Source organism: Pleurodeles waltl, chromosome 5, assembly GCF_031143425.1.
Source record: "Pleurodeles waltl isolate 20211129_DDA chromosome 5, aPleWal1.hap1.20221129, whole genome shotgun sequence".
Taxonomy (NCBI): Eukaryota; Metazoa; Chordata; class Amphibia; order Caudata; family Salamandridae; genus Pleurodeles; species Pleurodeles waltl.
Genome location: NC_090444.1, coordinates 1,200,038,552 through 1,200,066,387, shown reverse-complemented (window position 1 = coordinate 1,200,066,387; position 27,836 = coordinate 1,200,038,552). Strand labels below are relative to the sequence as shown.

Here is a 27,836-nt window from a genome sequence, read left to right as displayed (position 1 = left end):
GACCAGTGCGGGTTCAGCAGAGGGGACGAGGCGTGCAGAGACGGAAGGGCACCGCACCGGGCAGGCAGACCCCCAGGATCGCACAACACACCGCGCTGTCCCCATGTTTATTGCCAATATGAGGCTGGCCGCAGCAGGAAACGAGAACTACGCCGCGGCTCTGTCCGCCAACGGGTTCCTGTGCGGCGGCGGGGTGTGCCGGGCAAAGGTGAGGGGTGCACGGGGGCATTTAATGCATCGAGGGAAGTTTGGGGGTGGCGGGGTGGAGTTGTGATAAGTTGTGCCCAAATACGAAGTGAGTTAATTTAGAGTTTATTGTCCACAGCCATGAATTGTGCTATAACGGGATGGCCTAATATCTCTCCAAGGGGCAGATCGCTGCCCCTTACTGGTTATCTCCTTCCCCCACCCTGAGTGAATTGAGGACACGCTCCCATCGCACCCTTTGCAGCTCACAAAGGTGATAAACAAGCGCAGATGCAGCCTACTGCCAACTCCTCCTCCCCGCTGGCACACAACAATCCCGATAAATGTGCTGTGCCTTCTGCTCCATACACATCCACCGCCCATTAGTTGAGCTCTGTGGCCTCCGTAAACTAGCGGACGTGGGTGTTAAGACCTCCGAAGGAGGGCAGCCCACCTCTCCATTTAAATGCACGGGCAGAAGTTGTTTTCGAGACGAGAAACAAAGGGGTGCCATCCAGGGCCCATACTCTTGCATGCCCGATGTCCTCGCTTTATTGGGACAGCGTGGGACATGTCCACACTCCCTGATAGATTATTTCACCGTACGTGTTCAAGGAAGGTGCAATTCGTTGTCTTTTTCTTAAAAGATTTTGAGGGATGGACAGTGTGTTTTCACGGACTGGCTTGTGTGGCAAAGTGCTGTTTTGCTGGCAGTGCTGCATTTCTTATTTTTTCTATAACCGTGCCACCCTTATTGCAATTTTAGAAGACTGAGACCTATCTGCGCTACCTCTTCCCACAATTATATGCCCACTTTGATGTTTGTCAACGCCCACCGTCGACCACCAGATAGGAAAAAAACACTCCGGCCTGAGGCGGTACCCTGCAGTACTAGCTTTCTGTGGTGCGAACTGCCCGTACACCCTTATACTCCACCTCGGAGCAATTTCGGCCACCCCTGTCGCACAGTATGAAACCAGCTGTGTACCTTGGTAAATGAATGGAGGTGCACTATACAGCGCGGAGACTGCGCCGCCTCTAGGCGCTGACTTGCAGCAGTGGAAGAAAGGTGTTTTAGGACATGTGGGGCAGGAGTTGAGTTCTTCGAAAGCAGGTTGTTGTTGCTGCGGTTAGATAGTGTCACCCATCGGCAGGCTCATTGGGTTGTAATGGCCCATCTCACTTGTCAATACATTAACACTTGTAGGGGGTGAACGGGAGCTATAATTTATCAATCGTCTTTTTTGTTGCTCGACCAAGCGCCTATTTCGGGAATGTACGGACTCCGCGGAAGCGCTATAGACTATAGTCTTGCCATAACAAAACAATCGCAGCTGAGGGCGAGATCTTTTGTCGGTGCGGGGTGTTTTCGAGATCGAGTTTCCTAGCCGAGAGTGAGCTCTTCAGCTGGCTTGAGATCGTGTTTCACATTTGCATGCAGGGGGGCGTCTTTGTTTGCGCTGGGGAGGCTCCCGGAGTTGGGACCTTTTGTGGCGAGCCGCTGTTGGTGCACCCCGAGGCTTGCTAGACATGCGCGGGCATGTGCTTCACGGCGCTTGCAGGCTCCGCTTCCCTTACACCCACATCTGTCCTGTGCACGAGGAGATATGCCGCCACCTGCGGAGCGCTGTAAGTGACAGCTCCCCGGTGATCTCATGCAGCTGACACAATATTCCGACAGGCCTTTCTGCGGTAAACAGAACAAAGCGACAAGCGTCATATGGCAGCTAGCCCTGCCAGCCGCCGCAGCGCAGAAAATTCATGATTTGCAGCACATACGTGTTGCAGCTAGTATTTGACAATCTGTGCAGCGGGTGCATGCGCAGGTGCACGTGTCAAAACATCAGGGGGACCAGCCTTCCCGGATGTGCCGGGACAGTCGCGGGTTTTCACCAGCTGTCCCTGCACCCGAAAATAGTGAGAGGGACTTTAGGTGTTCCACAACAGGGATGGTTAACAGTTGTTATAAGTAAACAATTTAATGAACATGTATGATGCTGGTTGTAAAAAAAAAAAAAATAATACACGCTGTTTAATTCCTTACTATCTCTTCTGCGATGTTGATGGGAGCTGTCATTTTGCGATGCTCCTTTTTTTCTGTAAAATTGACGTCCTTCTGTTTTTGCAAACTGACCCGGTGTTTAGTGCTCAAGATCTGGTGACCCTCCAAACCTGCACAGCGCGACCACTCTTACCCTGATCGCATGGGTAAACTACATCATTGAGACATGCGGTGGTGGTCAGATAAACGCGTGACATTAGTTCAACATTGCATTAGTGTTGTATTAAACAGAGGGAAGTGAACATGTCTCCGGTCTGTACATCGTAAACGTAGTACAGATTTTAGGTTTCTCCTTGCATAGATCGTCATGTGGTCATGGGTAAAGGAGGTGCAAGACGCATGTATAGTATGAGTAGCGCTTATTATCCATTAGAAGGTGCCGAAGCACTTTGCAGATATGTAGGAGAGTCGCCGTGTGGGCCCAGGCGTAGTTATTTAACTATGCATTCGGGTTCATACTTTGTCACGCACAGTTTTAAAGCACTGTCATGAACTTTGCGCTGTGCTTCTCGTGCAGTTATTGTACTGTTCCCCATATGTGGAGTTTAAAGTTAAAGTTGTGTGCGTTAAGTTGTATGGGACTTTACATTGATCGTGGCTCACGAGGGGGTAGACCATTGTATTGGTTGCTGAACCCTGCATTATTGAACATAATTTCTATTTTATCACACTCGCATGTTCATGACGAGTCATTACGAAATTGTTTCTAAATATGTCTTCTAATGCTCTAAACTGTCCCCCGAACCCCCCGCGCCCCCCCCCCCCAAAAAAAAAGAGTAGGCCTGTTTCTGTACACTTAGGCCAATAAGCAGAGCTTTTGTAGCCTAAACTGGGCGGAAAGTCAAACGGAAAAAAACAGAGACAGCACCAAAACATAGGAGCACAGCAAAGCAGCTAACTTTGTGGAGAAGAGAACATGCAAGTACTTAGCGGGGATTGGGTTGGGATTGTTGCACGAGTCACCAATTGCTTAGCTACATTGGTGCAGCAGGTACAGTGTTACCAGATTCCGAGTCCTGAGGGGCCCAACGAACACTGACAATACTGTATTGTACTATCTCAGCCAGTGAAGAGGACGCTTTCTTTGTTTGCACCAGGGGCCATGGTGTCCTAGTTACACTGCTGCGGGTCACACATCCAGGGCAATGGGGTTCAAGTTCGCAGACAGCGTGCTTGGAGGGTGAATTTAGGGCCTATGGACCGCTCAGTGAAGAATAATGTGGTTTAATTGGTTCTGGTGCAGCAGTGGTTGCAGCTTGAGATCTAGATTGTAGGGTTTTGATGTAGCCTATTAGAATTAAGATGATACCCGTCGAGCGCGAACCCACCTCATCTGATCCAAATGCCTCTCTTTAGAAGGAGCCATCTTGATTGTATGAGCTGCCCTTCTACATGTTCAAGGACGTTATGTTTTTGTTGTGCAGGAAAACTAGGACCATTCTCTGAAAGAGCTATGGTTCTTGAACTTGATATTGAAATGCATAGGATGCGCGCCACGTCCTAGGTTTCACAAAACTATGGCAGTTTACTCAGGGTTAGTCAGTCTCTGCACTGTCCCTGACACAGAGAAAAAGGTCTGGACACACTGTAGATTCATGAAACAACCCCAAAGCTGATAAGTAGTCCTTGACGAGCAATGGCTTAGTGGTAGCCGAGCAGCAGATGTTTACCTGATTCTAGCGCCTTCTAAAAGTACCTAATACAGCGCTGTTTCACGTGCAACTCACGTTGTTTCTTTCTACAGTTTTGCATCCTCTGTTGTATTCTATCTGAAATATGCTCTGTATTCTTAAATCCCTGCGTGAAAATTATGAAAAAGGCATGGTTGTTGCTTCTCAGTTTCTTATTTCAAAAGCATCTCTCCTTACTTTCCTTTGTATTTAGGCTCCCTGAACGAATACAGTCTACCCTAAACCACGTGCATGTTGCATCAATATCTTATATTTACGCAAATTGCCCACACTTCATTTCAAAGCTATAGTCATGCAGGCTACCATTACATAATCTCCTCTAGCCTACTAATGGAGGTGCCTTTTGGTGTAGCAAACGATAATTTAGCGTTCTCCTCCCAGAAGTAAATGACGCACACAGGTGGCGAGCTTCCATCATCCCATGAACCCAGATGCCAATATTTTGTCAGTTGCATACTTGTATTAACCTCCTGGTCTGATTCCTTTAACTGAGAACTTCTCCCATCTTCATTTTATTTATGTTCCCTCATAAAAAAATAGAAGCGACTCTATTCTCATCCACTCCTATCTGATTCATTCAGATCTGAACACCGTCTCAACATAAGGCTGCATTCCCCACAAAAGCCACCGCGGAGCCGTTGTGTTTCGCTTCCCTCTGACATAAGCTGCTTGTTGGGTTTTGAGCCTTTGAGACAGGCCTGGCACTGTTGCGGGTAGACTGGCTCGGCGCCCTTTTAATTTCCTTCATTGCGGCCGAGAGAGGTCTCGGGGCATTAGCGGTGCCTTTCAGCCAGTCTAGATGGTGTACCTGTGTTGTGTGGAGGGAGCCTGCTTCTCGGAGCTGGATATTGGACTTTGTGCAGTGCACCACATACCTGGGTGGCCGGGAGAGGAGGCATGCAAAATACATGTAAAACAAATGCCGCTAATACCTAAAGGGCAGGGGGAAGGAGAGAGGTTTGTTTTTATGGGAAAGGGCACACGATTGTTCACTCCCAGTCATTGATCATACACCGAAAAAACAAAAAGTGCCCTTCACCAAGTTCTCCAACTCGGAGTAAGTCACCTATAGTACTGGGTGATTCCTCTATTCCGGGCAAAATTCATGTCCATAAACCTGTAAGCACCGTGGTGTTCTCAAATATTATGCATACCCTTTCCCACAGTGGAAAAATCAAAGCTGTACTAGAGATGTTGTGTCTTGGAGGTGTGTCTGTGTGTAGGGATGGCTGGGCGAGTGGAATAGATCGTCCATCGCTTTAATGAAAAGTTTTTCCTTTCTGGAAAAGAGTTACTTGAGCCAGTGCTTATTCTCATCGACTTTCTTATCCAGATGTTTTTACATTTTCAAGATCTGCCAGAATAAGGAGTGTCCTGGAGGAGTACTGGCTAGCACTACAGCTGTCCTGCAATTCCAGCTCTAATCCTGGGGATGTTTTTGAATTCCTAAAAAGTTGAAAATCTATTACAAAATTTAAGATGAGAATTTTCAGAGCTGGACGTTAGTAATCGGATCCCACAATCTTGGCTTCCCTTAATGGAAGAGTATTCCCAACTTGGCTGTTAAACCACTGAAGGTGACAGACGCTCCCCAGCATATTGCTCTAAGCCTACTGTGGTAACCTAATGACACGGTTGAACATGCCAAAAATGGCAAGGAGACTATTCCCTTCCAGGTGGCACATCAGTGGTAGGATGCAATACGAGTGGCCACTGTTAATTTTGCAGCTCTTGGGAAGGTCAACGCAACGGATCGTTTATCACCTAGTGGTGAGTCATTCTGTACTAAATGGTGTTATAATTACACTTGGCAGGTTCCTAGAAACCTCCCACTTTATGCCCTACGCCAACCTCTTACGCTCACTCCCAGAGTTCTTTCTGTGTTTTGGAAGCCAACCTCATCCATAAACACAGTGTGGACATTGACTGAAGTTATTATTCTAAACGGATGTCTTTGGAAAATGATGGTCCGCTTGGCACAGTTTCCCTTTTTGGAACTGTTTATTTAGATTTTTTTATAGAGTGCTGCGCGTCTCCTTTGGGTTACTTCAGATTAGTAGGGATGCTTCAGAATGGTAAAATAGAGTACTGTTGGTGATGGGTTGGTCCCAGGCTGATAGTTTTCCGATGAAGACTGGAAATGATCCTTTTCCACACCTTTCCTGGAAAGGTTGTAATTTGGTTCTGCCCTGAGATTTGGGTACAGCGAGTCCCACAATCATGACTTGTAGGTCTTACACAGGGCTTTGACCGTCTTAAGAGCCCTACCATTAAACCAGTAACTCCTGCCACCAGAAATGGCATTGCAAGAGATGGCAGTAGACCACGAGGATGTAGCCATGCTCATGGGCCTAGCCACCGCTGATGCAGCCGTTGCACCAGAGCCCTGGAGGGACCACTGACCCCAGATAATTGCTGTATTTCATCGCCCCAAGGGCAGTCAAAGGGGCCATTTCCTTGCTTGCACGAGGACCCATGGCATCCTTGCTACACTACTGGCCATGCTATGTGGAAGAAGGGCCCGTAGCCCGGAAATGCGCTTTTTGAGATACTGCCTGGCTGTTAGGAAAAACCATGAAGAGTCCATCGCTGCCGCACGATTGAGGCGGTGAGCTCATTCATTTGTGAGATCATGGGCCTGCAAGTTAAACTTTAACTCACTTGCAAGCAATTAATCTGCTGATGAGGGATTTGGGCACATCCCTTCGTTTGCCTTTTGCAAACTTGCAACACCTGTCGCTTGGGTAAACACTATCTGGGCTACATTGTTTACCTCCGAGCCTCGCGCTACTCAGCAGCAGGGCTTTGGTTCGCGGCGGAATGCTGACTGTGCACCCTAGCCAGGGGCTGCCTGCTTGTGCTTCAGAGCTCTGAGCAAGAGCTTTAGCCCTGTGCCGGAGGGGCAGAAGTCCTTGAAGTTACTAGTGAGGAGGGAGGTGGAAGGTCGCAGGGAGGGCAAAATGTTCTGTTTTACCAGCAAGAGCAGCCTCCATCGTTTTCTCTTCTTTTTTGTGCATATTGAACATGTGTGATTTCATTTATTAGACACCTCTAAGCAAGTCAATTTCCAGTTGCATAAAGATGTTTCTGGATACAAACTTAAACAAGCATTTGCAAAACAATGGGTCTCGCATTTGCTCGAGTTAGAGCTATTAGCGTTGTAAACTCCTAACCGGGCTTTTCTTGCCACATAAATTGAAAGAAAGAAAACGAGCGCGATCGTGCTATATAAAACCCAGCCCAATTGCGCTACGTTGAAAATAAAAAGATAAAGTAGTGCAGAAATCAAGCTGAAAACATGGAGCCTTGTGTGTTTTCAGTAGTTGGTCGGTGCGCTCGAGAAGGGCCAAACACCAGAAAAGGCATGACGTATGCAGGTCTTTCACTAATGAAATCAAGTGTATATTAAAAGGCAAGCCCACGAACCAATGAAAGTGACGGGCGTGACATGGGCGTGGTTAAAAGCCCAAAGAGTCATAACAACAGGGATGGAGCAGTTGTGCGCTCGACCCTAAAAAGATAAGGGTCGAGTGATCTTCTAGTCCTAGTAGTGCAGTGCAGTCATATTGCTGTTTTGTTGTTAAATTGCTTTTGGCTGAGGATGGAAATTGCAAGTTTAAGTGTAATATGAAGCCACAGTCATTGGCATAAAAAGTTTGTCATGCCCAATAAAATGCAATATTTGAGTCCCTACTGTTTTTTGTCCCCTACACCCTAATTCCGTGGTGTCATTTTAAAATAACATCTGTGTGCAGCAACAAAAGTAGCTGAAGTGCGGTATGAAGTGATATGTTAAAACAGTTTGTTATTAAATTACCTTACATGTAAGTTTGTGCATATACATGCAGGTACATGTACAGAATGCAATATGCTATTTATTAATATCGTGCGGGGAGCGGTGGTTGCTCTGGCGAGGCGAAGTGCGTCATTCTGCCCCTCCCACTCTCTCATAAGTGGTAATAAATAACATTAATCTCTGTGCCCCGCATAAATTTGGATACTCTGCATACAATTAGCTAATACCAGGGCTTTGCTTTATATAGCTTTGTTTAAAAAAGTTATTTAAATAGCCATAATGCTAGGCGTTGAATTTCTATAGTGGGGTAAAATCACATTAAAGGGGCCGACTCTTGAGTTGATTCCCTGTATTAAGTCATTGTAACATGCAGTCTGTGAGGCTGGGTATAGACTATGGAATTGGGCCTTTCCATTGTAGTACTACATGTGTGAATGTGCCTCAAATGATACATTATTTCTCATTGGGCCACATTTATTTTCACTGTTTTCTCGGTTTGTGTGCGCTTGTTCTAGGAATCTTTTAAATAATGAAAAAAATACAAACCCGCTTGAGAAAGGAGTGTTAAGTTTTGTGTGTCTCTCCATTTCCCAACACAAACCTCCTGTTTTCCATCTCTCCCTCAGAGCTCCTAAAAGCAGTCTAGCGCCATCCACTGGCCTTGCCCTAGTGATCTAGTTGTACTTGTGTTTTTTTGCAACTCAGATCCGTTTGGCTAGGGGTAGAAAACATAGTCATGTATGAGGTTCAAATCTCACCCCCCTGCCCCATCCTTTTTTCTTCCAGCCCTGTCTGTAACCACTCACTCTTATATTGATGAACGATAACTACCAGTCTCGTACTCAAGTTCTTACAACATCATCTAATGGGTGTGTGGATTTAGGCCTCAGATGGAAAACTATTTTTTAATTTCGTCTTGTCGCTGCCATTCTTGCTGAGTCAAACACCCTCAGCGCGCGTGGACAGCGCACGTAGACTCTTGAACGTGTCTGCCAACGTTTCTTCGTAACTTGACCCTCCTTTGGGAACAGTGAAGCATTTCTGTAAAGCACACGCCCTGTTCCAAGTCCTGTTTAACTTTAGAGTTGGACCTCGAAGGTTGCAAATTGATCCCGTGAACCGCAGCCCAGGACTGATGCCAATAGATGCCTTGGAACAGCGGTTTACTTAAGATCATTTTCTGATAGTCGTGTCCCGTTCTTAAGTTTATGTTGATTCCCCCCCCCCCCTCCCCAAATTTCGGCCTAGATAGCTTTGCAACATCTGCAGACATTGGCAGGGGTGTAGCTTGCTCAGTAAGATTGGGGGTTGTGAGCTCCAGATTTCCTGACAATCAGGCTGGCATATGACGTTAAAATGCATTATAGGACTAGCCGGGCGCATGAGGAGGGCTTCAGGGGCAGTGTAAAGGGAGAGCAGTGCGGATTGGTGGGGGTACTAAGTGATTGAAAGGCAATATTTTGTAAAATAATTAACTTTTTGGGGGCTTTCAGAACAGAGCGCTGAGAGAGTGTGTGTGTTTTTGTCAAGGTGTGTGTGTGCATACATCCCAGGTGAAATCCGACAGACACCTCACCATACCCGAGCGAAAGGACCTGTACCCAACTATTCATTAGAAAATACATTTATTAGGGGGGTGTAACACCCCAAACATCCTCAGTGTATAGGTAAATATGCTCTTCAGCTAGGCACTGACGTTCTAGGCAGCAGGCGTCAACAGAGTGAAGCGTGATGCTATGTAGCTGGTGAACTTATTTTTTTAATTTGCTTATTTTTACATTTTTTTTTTGTTATTCCACCACCTGGCCCTGGCATCAAATTTAGAAGCTGCCCTCCACAGCACAGTTTCTGAGTGAATCGGGCTAAAGACTTTTTGCCTTCCTTGCGCACGACACAGCGCCTTGAGTGGTTACCACAAAATGTTCTTGCGGTTTTGCACCTACAGGGTAGGTTTAAGTCTCAGAGGTGTTACTTCCGGAACAGAAGTACAAGATAAAGAAATGAGGCGGCCGCGTCTGTGCAGCTGTGAGGAAATAGACTGATATATCTTTGACCACCCTCGTGCTGGCTGTTGCATATAGAACATTTTGTTCCAGGCACCAACAAGTGCTCTGAGGCATACCGCACACTTTCAGTGGCTGGCCCGAAACATCTCTGTTTGGGGGGAGGGGAGGTGTGTAATCGGAGAACTTGATAAGCATGTTGTTATGAGGCACAAGCCACACATGTGACCCATCCACAATATTCCCATGAGTGCCGCCAGTTTGAGGGATGGGGGCCAACACGTTTCTGGCGCCGTGGTCTTCATGCACTGTTTACACCCCCGCGAACTGAAACGTTCTTATGTTCTTTTTTTAGGAACTTGAAATTCGCATACCGCGGCCACAGGGGCTTGGGCCAAGCCGATTCATCCCCAGGAAGGAGGTATGTTGTTTTCCCTGGAGAGCCGTCAAGCATTAAAACATGCTTTGTTGCTTTTAAGGAACAGCCTTTTAGAAAGTACTTAACTTACTTGATGAACAGCTGTTGACCGACAAAGAAGTTGTGGACCAATATAAAAATGATAAGGAGTTTGGCAGCTTTTCCTTCTAGCTTAGAATTCACGAGATTTTTTGTTATTCTGTTATTTTCATACAGGTTCCTGCATTTGAGAATGTGAATGCATTTAGAAAAAATAGTATAAGTGGGAGAAGCGTGTGACATTCGTTATTTGATTCCTATGAACCCAACTGTTGGTGTATGCAAATCATAACTGGGGAAAAATTAAGCTAGAATTATGACGCATGGTTAAATACAAAACGAATGCACGTTGGACTTTAATTTGACAAAAGAAGCCCACTCGATTCATTCACTCTGCTGTATATTGTGGGTGTGACTGGCTGTTACTAGAAACCCTGAAGCAGGGTGTGAGCCCGTCTGCGAAGTGAAGCTAGCGAGTCGCGGATGAATACACTATTTCAAAGGCAAGAGCCAGGTTTTACGCACCACGAGACTGCGCCGCTGTCTGCAAGGAATGGCGCCCTAGTTGTTTGTGGGAGGTGTTTATTGCCAGTAACGTCTGTACTATGTCACACAGAAGTCAGAACTGCGTTGACGTCATTGCAGTTGCTGTTTAGACCTAAGAATAGTAACTCCAGTGTGTTCTGGTTGGGTATTTTGGCAGGCAGGCCTCTGTAACATCAGTTCACGATAAATTATAAGACCCCGGTCTCATTTTCCGTCCCAGTCATGTCAAACTGCTGCCTCTTGAACTATTTTACTTTTTATTTGTACAGTTACTTTCAGCCTGCATTTAGCTCTGTAGAGCCCACAAAGAGAGCGTCTGTGCTTGTATCGGTCCCTACTGAAAGTTGAATTGATGCAAAATGGAGGCATTTCTTAAAGGGGCAGTGTTCAGATATGTCCGGGCACCACTAATGGGGATTTAAGCTGTGTGACATTATGGATGCATTCTGTTCTGACATATGTATGTATGTATGCTGATTCTTGGTTTGTCCCCCGGTCAGATCTTACAGTTTGGAAATGAAGATGCAGCTATGTCCAGTTTTTTCACCAACTCCTTTGCCAATTTGGACAGTCTGGACAATGTTACTCTCCTGATGGTTTTCCATCCGCAGTACCTGGAGAGCTTTTTAAAAACCCAACACTACCTACTGCAGATGGACGGCCCGCTGCCCCTGCATTACCGGCACTACATTGGAATAATGGTCAGTACCAGGAAAGATGCAACTTGTCTGTTACCAAATAAGGTCGTCAGATTTCTATTCTGTGATACATTATAGGCGCCCTGCATAGCCCTAGAACTTCAGAAAAGTGCTGTATAGAAGAGGTACGCCTTGAGGAAGATCAGTAAATAATACTTCAGACCAAGAGGAAAACCACTCCAAAAGTTAAATGCCTTTTCTTGTCTAAGTTTTTCTTGAAATTGAGCACTGTGGCACTTGGTCAGACTATATGCATCTTGCCAGTAGGACGTGTGGCCATTCAGACGAAATATAGTCCGCTTTTAGGGAAAGGATAGCAATAGCACTGATGTTGCTTGGAAAGCTTCAGTTCTTAGACTAGTGATCTGGCCTTAATAAACCAAGCCCATTTTGAAGTCTAATTTGTTTCTTGAAACCCATATTTCTCGCCCTACAGGCTGCTGCAAGACATCAATGTTCCTATCTCGTAAATCTCCACGTTAGTGACTTCATTCACGTCGGTGGAGACCCCAAGTGGCTGGATGGTCTCTGCAACGCCCCACAGAAACTGCAAAACCTTGGAGAGTTGAACAAAATTTTGGCCCACCGCCCCTGGCTCCTTACCAAAGAACATATTGAGGTATATTTGAAATAGTGCTACATTTTACAAACTGTAGTCTGTGTAGCAACGTAGTTTAATCGATGTTTAATAATTTGTCAGTAATTCACAGTAAAGATTCTTATCTGGGGCTGAACAGTTATGTCCTTAAAATTTATATTAGTGCACTTGAGTGGTCAGAAGAAATACGACCAACTTTTTTTTTTATATTTAAACCTCTTAAAAATGTCTGCCTTGAGCAAAAGGTGAGCGAATATACTACTGTTGGTCATTCTTAAGAGCCATGACAGGATGGAAGCCTTCCTCGCGAGGCAGCGTACTCGCCCATCTGTATGTAGACCTATACAGTGCTTAGTACAAGTACAAAAACGTGCACTGGCCCGCGGTAGAAATAGTTAAAGATTCTGTGCATGGAATTGTGGTATGTACCAGAATGAAATGGGGTCTTGTGTGCTCTTCTGTGTGTGGTGCAACATGTCTTGCAGTGCGAGATCAGCGGCTTGGAACACTAAACGTTTGTATTCCATGCTGGAGTAATAATCCTGCCTTCTTTACTTTTCACCCTCAAAATCATTTTCAGAAACTTCTGAAGACTGAAGAGCACAGCTGGTCCCTGGCGGAGTTAATCCATGCGGTTGTCCTTCTGACACATTACCACTCGCTCTCGTCCTTCACTTTTGGTTGTGGAGTCAACCAAAAATTGAATTGTGACGTTCTCCAGGCCGTCCGCCCCGCCCCCCTGAACAGTTACTACATCTGTGATGTGACCAACGGTAATCAAGGGGTGGACGTCAGCCCTCCTGCAAGTCCAAAGGTAAGTGCTCGCGTGGTGAACACAGAACCGACCCCTCCGAAGGGAAGTGTGACTTGTAGCTGAAGTGTGGGGACAGGGAATTCAAACCTGCCGATAGGGTGAAATTTATATTTCCGGAAATCATTCATTTTGCAGACCTCAGAACCTTCCTATGAAGTGGAAGCCCTGATGGAGAAAATGAAGCAGCTGCAAGAATGTAGAGACGAGGAGGAGGCCACCCAAGAAGAGATGGCCACGCGCTTTGAGAGGGAAAAGAGGGAGAGCATTTTCGAGCTATCAGGTAGATGGACATGTTAGGATCTTCTTTGGAAGATTGTTAACCTGGGTTGTGATAGAAAATACACTTTTTTTTGTTTTAATCCCTTTTTTAAGTCACAGAATGTTAAAATACAGATCTCAACACTTAAAGGAAGAAAGCTAGAGCTTGAGAATAACAGACTTGAAAGCCGTACACTACCTTTACTCCCTTACTTTAATCCCTCTCGGTATTCCCTCGTGCAAATGTGTTTTAAAAAAAAAAAAACTTCCACACTCGTAGCTCACAGATTTAACCAGGACACATTACACGTGCAACAGAAATACATTCGCTCCTGGGTGAATTTCCATTTAACAATACAAGTTTAAATTCCTCTAGATAAATCTCTCCGTGAATTAACAGCTCGGATAAATGTGTTGCTTTGTCCTTATGTTCTGCACACAAGGAGAAATTGAAATTGAGATTTCTTCCTTATGTTGTAGTGATTTTATTGGCATATCCCCTCATAAAGCCACAGAAGATTGTACACTGTGCTGTGGCACTCTACTTCACCTACTTTACTCCACAGCACTAGCAAAACAAGAGGAACTATGACAATGGCTCCACAGTGCCTTTTTTTGGATCTTTGTTAATTCCAGACTGCCAGGATTCATGGGGTTTGGCTTACTTGCCCTGTGATTTAATTGAGACATAATTGAAGGGATTGCTCTGCATTTTTTAGGTAGCTCAGCCCGGATCGTCTTGGGATCTATCTCTTTGTCCTTTCCAGCTTCTCCGTATGTTCCAATGAGTAGTGCTATTCTATTAGGCTTCTCCTGAAACTCACAGGAGCTCCATGATGCCTGCTTGCCCTGTGTTATCGCGGTAGCCTCTCGTGCCCCTGAGCTTTTCCTTTTACCTTTCTGCAAGGGAGCCAGCAGTCCTCGCAAGACTTGTCCCGATGGTTGGGGACAGATACCGCACTGAAAGGTAGATGTCAAAGTAGCACTACTGTTTACTACAGTGGAATTGACTGGCAAGAGGATTTTTTCCTGGAGCATTTCTGTTAGCAGTGTTCTTCACTGACATGTTGTGAGGGGAGGGATGACATCTGTGTATCCGGGGCCTCCCTACAGGGAGCCACTTCATTTGTTGCTACCGCCTCTCCTGCTCATTTGATATCATCTTCCTGCTTAGGCCAGCCTCGGCTCAGTGTGATCGTATGCTTAGATATCATTATTAACATCTGTACATATCCTTATTTGGTCATGTAACAGAATTTAACTTATGATGTCCTCATCCCTTCCGAATTCCATTATTTTACCCATACTTAGATGTTAGTCTAGCCAGCCAAACTCAGATATTGGGTTCTCAAATGTACTTTTCTTCCCTTAAATTGTTTATCGTATCTGTTGCTCATTGTATAATTTCATGTTTTTTTAGCTTTTATTTTATAAACTTTGTTTTAAAAAAAAAGATAAAAAATTTAATTTTTAATTTCGTAATCCTTGATATTTTTTTCTAAGTTTTAGAGGATGAGGATGCTGTGCCGAGCAAAGATGTGTCTCGCCACTTCGAGGACACGAGCTATGGTTATAAAGATTTCTCCAGGCGTGGAATGCACGTGCCAACCTTCCGTGCTCAGGTACATAGAAATGGCAGCCTTCATCTAACAGTGAGAAGCGATAATAGAACAGAATCCACCTTCCTGTGTACACTTGGGGCTCAAATTGTTATTGTTCCACACAAACTATTATAAAAATGTGAATTGGCTTTACCATACATAGCCTTATTGAATAGTCATATTTTACACACCAATCCTCTGAGACTCTTTAATTTCTGGTGACTGTGTTACTGGCGTTGGCGTTCTCTGCATTCTTTACGTAATCAAGGATAATGCTTTGTATATATATATGTTCAATGGCATGTGTAGCTGCAGATACACATGCTTTGCACATCCCGCCATCTAGTGTTGGGCTCGAAGTGTTACAAGTTTTTTTTTTTTCCGAAGAAGTCTTTTCGAGTCACAAGATCGAGGGACTCCTCCCCTTTCGGCTCCATTGCGCATGGGCGTCGACTCCATCCTAGATTGTTTTCTTTCCGCCATCGGGTTCGGACGTGTTCCTTTTCGCTCCGCGTTTCGGTTCGGAAAGATAGTTAGAATCTCGGAAAATTAGACGGTATTGTTTGCGTTCGGTATCGGTTTAGTTACAACAGATCGATACCGAATTTTGAAGAGCTCCGGTGGCCCTTCGGGGTTTTCGATCCCCCGGCGGGGCCTGGTCGGCCCGACCACGTGCATCTTCAAGGCTAATGGAACGGACCCCATTCCGCTTCTGCCCCGAATGTCACAACAAGTATCCTTACACAGATCAGCATCTGGTCTGTAATTTGTGTTTGTCTCCAGAACACAAAGAGGATACCTGTGAGGCCTGTCGAGCGTTTCGGTTGAGGAAGACATTAAGAGACCGAAGGGCGAGAAGACTACAAATGGCATCGGCGCCGACAGGACAAAGACACTTGGAGGAGGAAGAAGAAAACTTCTCCATCGAGGATTCGGACTCAGACGAGGTCGATCCCGAAAAGACGCCAAAAACCGTGAGTAAGACGTCAACACACAAAACACACGGAAAGTCCAATAAAGCCCAGGGGACGCCACCGCCAGCAGGCCATGGCTTAACCCGGAAAGTAGGTGACCGACCATCGGCACCGAAAAAGGGCACCCATGTGTCGAAGGCATCCGACTCCGGTCGAGATACAGGCACAGAGCAGACTCGACCCCGAGAAAGCGGGTCAGAGCAATTTCGGCACCGAAGCAAGTCGGCATCGAGAGATCGGAACGCCGAAAATTAAAAAAGTGGCGTCGGAGCCGAAAAAGACTGCCGAAAAAGTTTCCATACCGAAACATCCGGCCTCGGAACCAAAATCAAGTTCCTACACAGAGGAACAGGGACTGTCCTCACAAATGCAAGGACATAGGTTCGGACAAGAACTAGAGTCAATGGAGCCAGATTACACTCAAAGAAGGCTCCACATCCAAAAAGACACAGGGAAGATAAGTACTCTTCCCCCAATTCGGATGAAAAGAAGACTTGCCTTCCAAGAGAAAGACAAGCAGCCACAGGCAAAGGTGGCAAGACAAGTAACCCCGCCACCATCTCCACCACGCTCAACACAACTATCACTGATGCAGTCTCCAACTCATACTGGAATGAGTTAGGATGATCCCGACGCATGGGATCTTTATGATGCGCCAGTATCAGATAACAGCAGAGACTGTTATCCAGCGAGACCGTCACCACCTGAGGACAGCACAGCCTACACACAGGTGGTGTCAAGAACAGCGGCGTTCCATAATGTCACCCTGCATGCAGAGCCTATTGAGGATGACTTTTTATTTAACACACTATCGTCCACATATAGCCAGTACCAGAGTCTCCCTATGCTACCTGGAATGCTAAAACACTCCAAACAGGTGTTTCAGGAGCCTGTGAAGGGCAGGGCCATAACTCCAAGGGTGGAGAAGAAATACAAGCCGCCACCAACAGACCCTGTATACATCACACAGCAATTAACACCAGACTCTGTGGTAGTAGGGGCAGCTCGCAAGAGAGCGAACTCACACACCTCAGGAGACGCACCACCTCCAGACAAGGAGAGTCGCAAATTCGATGCTGCGGGGAAAAGGGTTTGCAGCACTAGCAGCCAACCAATGGCGCATTGCCAACTCACAGGCATTGCTGGCGAGATATGATAGGGCTCATTGGGACGAAATGCAACATTTAATTGAACACTTGCCTAAAGAGTTCCAAAAAAGGGCCCAACAAGTGGTGGAGGAAGGACAGAGCATCTCGAACAATCAAATACGCTCTGCAATGGATGCAGCAGATACAGCTGCTAGGACAGTAAATACAGCAGTGACCATAAGGAGACACGCATGGCTGCGTACATCAGGATTCAAGCCGGAAATACAACCAGCTGTGCTGAATATGCCATTTAACAGACAGCAGTTGTTTGGGCCGGAGGTGGACACTGCCATAGAAAAACTTAAAAAAGACACAGATACGGCCAAAGCCATGGGCGCACTCTGCTCCCCACAGAGCAGAGGCACATTTCGAAAATCACAGTTTCTAGGGGGGTTTCGAGGACAAAGCACGGAACCCACAACCTCACAAACAAGGCCCACTTATCAGAGCCAATATCAGTGAGGAAGTTTTCGGGGACACTATAGAGGGGGACAGTTCCCAAAAAGTAGAGGAAAGTTCCAAAGTCCCAAAACTCCACAGAACAATCAGTGAATTAGACGTCACAAATCCCCAACACATAACACCAGTGGGGGGGAGACTAACCAAGTTCTACAAACAGTGGGAGGAGATAACAACAGACACTTGGGTCCTAGCAATTATCCAGCATGGTTATTGCATAGAATTTCTAAAATTCCCTCCAAATGTCCCACCGAAAACACACAATATGTCAAAACAACACATGGATCTTCTACAACTGGAGGTCCAAGCGTTGTTACAAAAACATGCAATAGAACTGGTACCAATTCATCAGAGAGGAACAGGAGTTTACTGGCTGTACTTTCTCATACCCAAAAAAGACAAAACTCTAAGACCTATATTAGATCTCAGAACATTAAATATCTACATCAAATCAGATCACTTTCACATGGTGACACTGCAGGACGTAATCCCATTGCTCAAACAACAAGACTACATGACAACACTAGACCTAAAGGATGCGTACTTCCATATACCGATACATCCTTCACACAGAAAGTACTTAAGGTTTGTATTCCAAGGGGTACATTACCAATTCAAAGTGTTGCCATTTGGGATGACAACCGCGCCAAGAGTTTTTACAAAATGCCTGGCAGTAGTGGCTGCTCATATCAGAAGGCAGCAAATACATGTGTCCCGTACCTAGACGATTGGTTAATAAAAACCAACACACAGGAACGGTGCTCACAACACACAAAGTATGTCATAGAAGCCCTTCACAAACTAGGTTTCTCACTCAACTACAACAAGTCACACCTTCAGCCGTGTCAAGTACAACAATACTTAGGAGCAACAATCAACACAGCAAAAGGGATTGCCACTCCAAGTCCACAAAGGGTACAAGCATTTCACAATGTAATACAGACCATGCACCCAAAACAAAAGGTACAGGTCAAGATAGTGATGAAACTACTAGGCATGATGTCCTCATGCATAGCCATTGTCCCAAACGCAAGATTGCACATGCGGCCCTTACAACAGTGCCTAGCATCACACTGGTCACAGGCACAGGGTCAACTTCAAGATCTAGTGTCGATAGACCGCCAAACATACTCCTCGCTTCAATGGTGGAACACTATAAATTTAAACAAAGGGCGGCCTTTCCAAGACCCAGTGCCTCAATACATAATAACAACGGATGCCTCCATGATAGGGTGGGGAGCACACCTCAACCAACACAGCATCCAAGGACAATGGGACCCTCAACAAAGACAGTTTCACATAAATCACTTAGAATTACTGGCAGTATTTCTAGTGCTGAAAGCTTTTCAACCTATAATAACACACAAACACATTCTTGTCAAAACAGACAACATGACAACTATGTATTATCTGAACAAACAGGGAGGAACACACTCAACACAGTTGTGTCTCCTGGCACAGAAAATTTGGCATTGGGCGATTCACAACCACATTCGCCTAATAGCGCAGTTCATTCCAGGAATTCAGAACCAGTTAGCAGACAATCTCTCTCGGGATCACCAACAGGTCCACGAATGGGAGATTCAACCCCAAATACTAAACACTTACTTCCAAAGATGGGGAACACCACAAATAGATCTATTTGCAACAAAAGAAAACGCAAAATGCCAAAACTTCGCATCCAGGTACCCACAGGATCAGTCTCAGGGCAATGCGTTATGGATGAGTTGGTCAGGGATATTTGCATACGCTTTTCCCCCTCTCCCACTCCTTCCATACCCAGTAAACAAATTGAGTCAAAACAAACTCAAACTCATACTAATAGCACCAACTTGGGCAAGACAACCCTGGTACACAACACTACTAGACCTTTCAGTAGTGCCTCATGTCAAACTGCCAAACAGACCAGATCTGTTAACTCAACACAAACAACAGATCAGACACCCAAATCCAGCATCACTGAATCTAGCAATTTGGCTCTGAAATCTTAGAATTCGGACATCTAGACCTTTCACATGAATGTATGGTGTATGGAGGTCATAAAACAAGCTAGAAAACCTACAACAAGACATTGCTATGCAAATAAGTGGAAACAATTTGTTTATTACTGCCATAGTAATCAAATTCAACCCTTACACGCATCTGCTAAAGACATCGTAAGCTACTTACTGCACTTACAAAAGTCAAAACTAGCTTTTTCATCCATTAAAATACATCTCACCGCAATTTCAGCTTATCTGCAAATTACGCATTCAACTTCACTCTTTAGGATCCCAGTCATAAAGGCTTTTATGGAGGGACTAAAAAGAATTATCCCACCAAGAACACCACCAGTTCCTTCGTGGAAACTCAACATTGTCTTAACACGGCTCATGGGTCCACTGTTTGAACCCATGCACTCATGTGACATACAATATTTAACACGTTTCTCATTGCCATCACATCTCTAAGAAGAGTAAGTGAAATACATGCATTTACCTTATAAGAACCCTTTATTCAGATACACAAGCATAAAGTAGTTTTACGAACTAATCCAAAGTTCTTACCAAAAGTCATATCACCGTTTCACTTCAATCAAACCGTAGAACTACCAGTGTTCTTTCCAGAACCAGATTCTGTAGCTGAAAGATCACTACATACATTAGACATCAAAAGAGCTTGAATGTACTACATTGATAGAACAAAACAAATACGGAAAACAAAACAACTGTTTGTTGCTTTTCAAAAACCTCATACAGGGAATCCAATATCCAAACAAGGCATTGCCAGATGGATAGTTAAATGTATTCAAACCTGTTATCTCAAAGCAAAAAGAGAACTGCCTATAACACCAAAGGCACATTCAACTAGGAAGAAAGGTGCTACTATGGCCTTTCTAGGAAACATTCCAATGACTGAAATATGTAAGGCAGCCACATGGTCTAAGCCTCATACGTTTACCAAACATTACTGCGTGGATGTGTTAACAACACAACAAGCCACAGTAGGACAAGCAGTACTACGAACTTTGTTTCAAACAACTTCAACTCCTACAGGCTGAACCACCGCTTTTGGGGAGATAACTGCTTACTAGTCTATGCAAAGCATGTGTATCTGCAGCTACACATGCCATCGAACGGAAAATGTCACTTACCCAGTGTACATCTGTTCGTGGCATGAGACGCTGCAGATTCACATGCGCCCACCCTCCTCCCCGGGAGACTGTAGCCATTTCGAAGTTGATCTTCAACATTTGTAAATTTGTAAATATATCACTTTAAACCACATTATGTACATATTTACTCCATTGCATGGGCACTATTACTAGCATACACAACTCCTACCTCACCCTCTGCGGGGAAAACAGTCTAGGATGGAGTCGACGCCCATGCGCAATGGAGCCGATATATATATATATATGTATGTGTATATATATTTATATATATGTATATATATTAAATTTCCTGACTTGAACTCGGGTTTTAAGATTTGCTTATGTGTTCAAGTTGACTGCTTGATATGGCATTATCAAATGTAGGCCCATATTTATACTCTGTTTGCGCCAAATTTGCGTCATTTTTTAATGCAAATTTGGCGCAAACTTAACTCCATATTTATACTTTGGCGCTAGAACCGTCTAGCGCCAAATTTATGGAGTTTGAGTCATATTTTTTTATGTGAAAACCTACCTTGTGCTAATGACATGCAAGGTAGGCGTTCCCGTGCAAAAACAGACTCTTAAGGCATGTGCGCCTTATTTATCCTCTGGCGTAAAAATGACGTACAGGAGGGAGGCGGGTCTTAAAACTTGGTGCCCAGCCGGATTTGCGCCGTTCTTTAACGCCTGGGTCAGGGCAGGCGTTAAGGGACCTGTGGGCTCCTTTCCATGGTGGGAGACCATGGAAGCAGTCCACAGGTGCCTTTCCCTGCACCCATGGACACCCCCTGCAACCCTCGTCCACCCCTGGAGGAAACACATGAATGGGGGACCCATCCATGGTTAGTGCAGGTAAGTATACTTTATTTTTTTTAAGTGGCATAGGGGGGCCTAACTTGGGCCCCCTTACATGCCACTGTGCCCAATGGCCATGCCCAGGGGACATAAGTCCCCTGTGCATGGCCATTGGGCGGGGGGCTTGACTCCTGTGCTTGCTAAGACAGGACTCATTTCCATGGGGGTGGTGCGTCAAAAAATGGCGCAAGTCAGGTTAGAGCCTTTATTTTTGACTCTAACCTGACTTGCACCATTCTTTGGCGCACACCCCCCAGTCTTCCCTTCGCCTCCGTTGCCCGGTTAGAGTAATTTATTTGGACGCTAACCAGGCCGCAGCGCGTTGGAATGGCGTTAGCCGGAGGTAAACTTTTTGCCGCAGATCTGCCCAAGCGCTGATTTGCGTCAAAAAGAATAAATATGGGCCATAGTTTTCCACACTGTTTCTATGCACCGCACTTTGAGCTTGGTCACGTGTGAATAAATATTTGCTGGTCTGTGTGCCCAAGTGGAAGTCTGTAGAAGATGGTCCGTGTTCCCAAGTGGAAGTTAGAAGATCAGAGATTCTCTCTACAGGGACATAAGCACTGAAACACTCTTCTGTTTGAGATGTGCTGCATCTTAATAGTTTTCTAGTTTCCTAGGATTAAAAATTATGTTCATTCAACTTCATGGTGCTCAAATTATGTATTGATGCTCTTAATAGAAATTGTTTAATATTTTTAAACAAAAACCTTATCAAGCTTTGTAATGACTTCAGTGATTGTGTGTAATATTGTTTTTTGTGATTTCTTTTTTATTGTAGGACTACAGTTGGGAAGACCATGGTTACTCTTTAGTGAATCGCCTCTATCCAGATGTGGGCCAGTTGATTGATGAAAAATTTCACATAGCTTATAATCTGACTTACAATACGATGGCAATGCACACAGACGTAGACACCTCGATGCTTAGGCGGGCCATATGGAATTACATTCATTGCATGTTTGGAATAAGGTTTGTAATTTGTCACTACCTAATGTTCTGGGTATTTCATTTGGTATTGGCTGGGATGTATATGCCACCTTATTGCCTTCCTTTTCCATTCAGTGCATTTTTCTGTTAGATAAAAATGAAAGTGAATATGGTATTAAACACCATTACCGGTTCAGCAGCCATTGAATTAGACTCATAGTCGAACTTCTACACTTATGGAGGGTGTTCATCTTGCCTTGTTACCTAATGATAACTGTTTTAGGATGTCAGTTGCATACTGTAAACCAAAGCAAGCCAGAGCTTGGACAGAATTTTACGAAAACAGCCAGAAATGTAAATACATTTGCAGCATGAATCTCCTCTAGATTCACATGTTGTGTATCATTCTGCCATCATGTGGTTGAGTCTGTAACTCTATGGAAAGCTAATCTTTCTTCCTTACGGGCATAGGATAACCAATGCCCATATGAATGCTCCCCATTGTAAGAACGTTTCTCATGCAAATTTCCTGAAAGTATGACCTGGATCCAGTCCCCAAATATCTTATTTATATATCTATCCATGCAGCAATTGGGCAGTGTTCCTTAGTTGAAGTAAAACACAAACCCCAGCTGATAATTAGAATCTGATAATGTCAGCATCACATTGGGAATCCAGTCGAGTCCCAAATATGGGCCAAAAACATTCCTCCCTATACCAAATTCGATCATAAGAGTCCCAGAGTTGGAATTATATTTCTAAAATGCCCAACAGTATAATACATCAATACAATCGATCTGTAAGAACTGATACATTGCTTCCGTCGTTTTGCTTGGGGCTGCCAGCATGTGATTTTTGGAGAGTTGTTTGTAAAACAATTACTCTTCTAGTGGCCTTAAGGTCTTAATGTCTGTATGGTTCCCTTCCATAAATCACACATATTTATATAGCCAGGTTATGTTAGTGACCCTCCTAAGGATGTGTAATGTACTACTGTTCTAGTGGCCTTAAGGTCTTAATATCTGTGTGTTTCCCCTCCAAAATTACAAATATTTATATAGCCAGGTTATGTTAGTGACCCTTCTAAGGATACGTAGTGTATTTTCTAGTCCTATTTTCAATCTCCCTTCTACTGAAAGATGATATAACTCTGCCTTGCTATCACTAGCATTGCATTGTGCACCACAGATAATTAAATTGACATGTATTACGCCTTTACCAGATAATTTAATTTTGGTGAATGAATTATTATGTCTTAAAGGCCTGTGTTTGCATTTTCCACCTTATATTTCTCTGTCCTTCTCCTGCGCATGTGTTTTGGGGTGTTCCCATCCTCTATGAATTTCGGTGTTTTTGACACTGTTCTCTAAATAATTTATAAATGAGATGAAATGTAGTCACCTGGGCGAAGAATCTTCAACGCACTCTGAAGCTACTGCTTGATTTTCTGTTTTGAAGTTAGCCATTCTGCTATTTTTTAAAATCTTTATATCTTTTTGATTATGGCCCTTCAAAGCCTAAATTGGTAGCTTCGTGATAGGAATAATTCCAGATGTGACCATCTGTATCGCGCTGTTCACCTGCAACATGGTAATGTGAATGAAGTAGTAATTAAACAATTTTTCTCACTTTTTAACAGATACGATGACTATGACTATGGTGAAATCAATCTGTTACTGGACCGCAGCTTTAAAGTTTACATCAAAACTGTGGTCTGTACTCCTGAGAAGACCACAAAACGAATGTACGACAGCTTCTGGAGGCAGTTCAAGCACTCCGAGAAGGTAAGAAAAGTAGTTTTAATTTCAGCTGCATGTTGGATGAGTTCCTGGGTTTAAATACTATGCGTTTGCCACAATTCAAAGGCTAGATAGACATGTTACAGCCATAATCATGCACAATGTACACAGTAGTCTTGACTTTACCCCCACGTGGTCTTGTATGGGGTAAAAAAACTGAGAACCATTTTGTAATATCATTTTGGCAGATTAAATTGATCAACTGCCCATTTCTTCTAAATTGGTGAAGACCTTTCTCATCATTGGCATATTGTCATGCCATGACAGTTTTTTGTTTTATTTAGTAATCTCTGATGATACTCTGCCTTGTATTGTGCAGTGCAGTTTGTGCTGACTCCCAGGCTATATAAATGTTTACCAGCTTGCGGTGGGATGTGCGCACTTGGAATTGGTGCTACCTGACACCTCCAAACAATAAAGCCAACAAACATAAACCATATAATTAAACAGGATGAAATAATAATATTAGAAATATAAAAGTAAAAATTCATGACCAACAGAAAATGAATACAGCAACACTGAAACAAACAGCAAAAAGTGCTAGGCACCCCACTTAGACCCATATTTATACTTTTTTAGCACCACATTTGCACTGCTTTTTTGCCGCAAACTTACAAAATACAGCTATATTTTGTACGTTTGCACCACTTTTTGCGTAAAAAAATGACGCAAACCTGGCGCAAAAAAAGTGTAAATATGGGCCTTAAAGTGGACCAGGAGGGAAAGGTTGCAGGGGGACTTCCGATGTTGATCTTTAGGTATTAATTGCTGTATGGTTGATTTTTATCTAGTAACAGCTGTAGTATGTTTTTTACTTTTGTCTGCAACTTAAGCAGGTGATATCTTAGCTGGCGAAGTTTTTCCCTCGCCGTACTCCTGTGTGGAGATTTTTCCCGAATTTTGTCCTTGCCACTTTTAATGTTCTGTCTCCTAATTTGGACAGCTTAGTGGGCATGTGGTCAGTTACATATTTTCATCTAATTTATTATGAAATGATAATAGTTTTGTTGTTGCAACCTCCTTATGCCAGCTTTCGATTCTTTTGAGTAGGCAGCCCAGCACGTGGGCAAAATTATTTTGAGTAGACCGATTCTTTGGGACAGGACTCTGAGTAGAATAGGGACACTCAGAGAAACACGTTTTACTTTCACAAGAGGATGTAGAGGGGAGAGGTGGTCTGATGGGGGCGGTACATCAGCACTACTTTTCCATAATAAAGGCCAAAGACTTGTAGAATTCAACAAAAACATATTAACACCTATAATGAGGTTTAACAAACTCCAACTAAAGATTTAGGGCCAGATTTACAAGGCCCTAGTGCCTCTTTGGGCTACACTAGTGTCATTTTTTTATGCTAATGTGGCCCAACAAGGCAAAAATCGCAGTACCATATTTACAAAGTGGTGAAGTGCATCAGGCATAATGTATGCAAGGGGGGGCGCTCTAGCATTCGGAGGCCCGCAAAAATGGTGCAATTAAATCTACAAGATTTCATAGTTCCATTTTTGGTGCCATTTTTAATGCCTGCTTAAAGCAGGTGTTAAAAGGACACACCAGTTGAAGTCAATGGGCCTCCTTGCACTTTGCTGCACTAGCGGCACATTTTTGATGCTAGTGCAGCAAAGCGCCACAGTAACGTAAAAAATGATGACGCTATTGACCTAAAGTGCACCATAGTGCGCCGTATTGTAAATAAGACGTACCCATGGTGGTGTTAGGTGGCGATGATGGGGGGGGGGGGCACAAGAAATTTGGCGCATCAGTTCTGATGTGCCCTGTTCTTGTGAATCTGGGCTCTAAGGCCTGATTTAGAGTTTGGCAGAGGGGGTTACGCCATCACACATGTGATGGATATCCCGTCCACCTTATAATGATCCCATAATAGGCTATAGAGGTTGTAATACAGCAGGGGGGATATCCGACACGTTTGTGACATAATAACCCATCCGCCAAACTCTAAATCAGGCACTTCATTTTTTTAACCTTTTTTTTAGCCCATTGCAAATTAAACTTTAGGTCACATGTTACAGAATAAAACAGAAAGGGAATTTGTGGCAGAAGGGCTTGAAAAGGCTGTAGTTCTGTTGGGAGTGGTGCATACCTACCAACTTACAAATACATTTCATTGTGTGAGGAGGGGGCGGGCCTTGAAGGGACGGGGGCCTCTTGCCAGGAGTTACCTGAGAGGCGCTCTACCCCTCACCAACTCCACCCCCAACCCTCTGTTAAAAAAACAAACAAAGGGTAGCTGCGGCTATTGCTGCAGGCCTTGGGTATTTTTACACCTCTTAATGGGCATCAGCTGCACACACCGCCAGCCAAAGGCAAGCTGTGATTTCGGCTCTTCACCGGGTAACCGTGTAAGGGGACCAAAATCATGTGACATATGGTGGCACCATGTGAGTTGGCAGGTCTAGAGGTGCTCTTTGCAGCTTAATTTTTAAAAGGGGTGGGGCAATAAGAGGTGTTTAAAGTGTATTGGGGGAGAGGACGCTGATTATGTGTCTGGCGCATGCATTATATAGCTGTAACCTGTTCCTTCTTCTGTTTTAGGTACATGTCAATTTGCTTCTTATGGAAGCTCGGATGCAAGCTGAACTACTGTACGCTCTGAGAGCGATTACGCGTTACATGACCTGATTGGCTTTGGCGCATCTGAAGCTGATTGAATGTACGAGATACACAGCCAACATGGCAAACTCTTTGGTCTACGGACCATTGGCCGCTAAAACTTGCGATGTCCATTGTGCCATAATGCCTGTAGTTTCAGCAACACCCACACCCCCGTCCCCTGTTGGAACGCCATTTTGGGAAGCTAGCGGTTGAACGCCTGCCCTCTAGGGGAGGAAGAGGAGGCTTGCAGAGAAGCTGATGCCTAATCGTATGCTCTATGTGGGTGCAAAGCAGACTAGAAATCTAATCTGACTGAATGAGATGGTTTATGTATCAACACAGCAAGCAACAAATCTGCAAGTGCAGAAACGCTATCGCTGATATTACGAGCATCGAAGAACTTGAGACATTGGAACTGGAGGTAGCTTCACTTTGAAGCAAATGAGAATTTCAGAGGACGGTGCTGCTATAAATACTCCTGCTGGTGGAATACAATAGACCACTGACCGCCCAGATTAAGCTGTCAATAATAAAGTGAAAACTGCTGCTGTCTGAGCCTACACTTTTTCGTGCAGTTAAGTGTTACATGTCCACCTGTGTTATTTTATGGCACTTAAATGGAAGTTGGTTCTGGTAATGTAGGTTTGCTGTACAAAGTACGCGCTAGTAGATTTTTTTTTTTTTAAAGAAAAAATCAGTGACTTTTGTGAAGCTTGCATACGTCTTGGAAGATATCTTTTTACTTAGTTTTGTTAAAGTAATGTTTTCAGAATGTAAGAGTACGTAACTACATAAAGTACAGAATACCTCTTAACTTTTTCATCCTGGGGGTGCGAGGGTTGAACCTATTGTAATGCCCACCCCACTCTCCGTTTATTGGAGTGCTGCTGTTTGTAAGGAGCAGCCAAGCAGCATTAAATATAGATTGCAAAGCAATCGCTGTGAAATCATGGTTTTAACAGTTTGCAGCTGCATAGACATAGCTGGAAAACGTCTTTGTGTGTCTGCTGGAAAACGTCTTTAAGTGTCTGTGGAACAATCAAATCTTGACAGTTCTTTTTTTAAATGCCATCCTTGTTCAAAAGTTTGTCTCAGAAAGAGTTTGGAAATATTTGACGGAAGTATGATGCCATGCGTTGGTATTGAATTTCCCAGTGAAGTCTGTCAGTATTAATAGTTTTTTTTTAATTAAATAAAAGTGAAAAAATA

The 27,836-nt window shown here is 44.2% G+C and overlaps 1 protein-coding gene across 1 annotated transcript; it reads left to right on the top strand.

The window, feature by feature from the left end:
* Positions 1-27,836, top strand: SESN1 (sestrin 1). Its single transcript, XM_069235456.1, has 10 exons — positions 1-208; positions 10,094-10,159; positions 11,242-11,442; positions 11,876-12,058; positions 12,618-12,851; positions 12,987-13,131; positions 14,613-14,731; positions 22,067-22,257; positions 23,855-23,999; positions 26,568-27,836. The coding sequence occupies exons 1-10, from the start codon at positions 104-106 to the stop codon at positions 26,652-26,654; spliced, it is 1,476 nt and encodes a 491-aa protein (XP_069091557.1). The 5' UTR covers positions 1-103; the 3' UTR covers positions 26,655-27,836.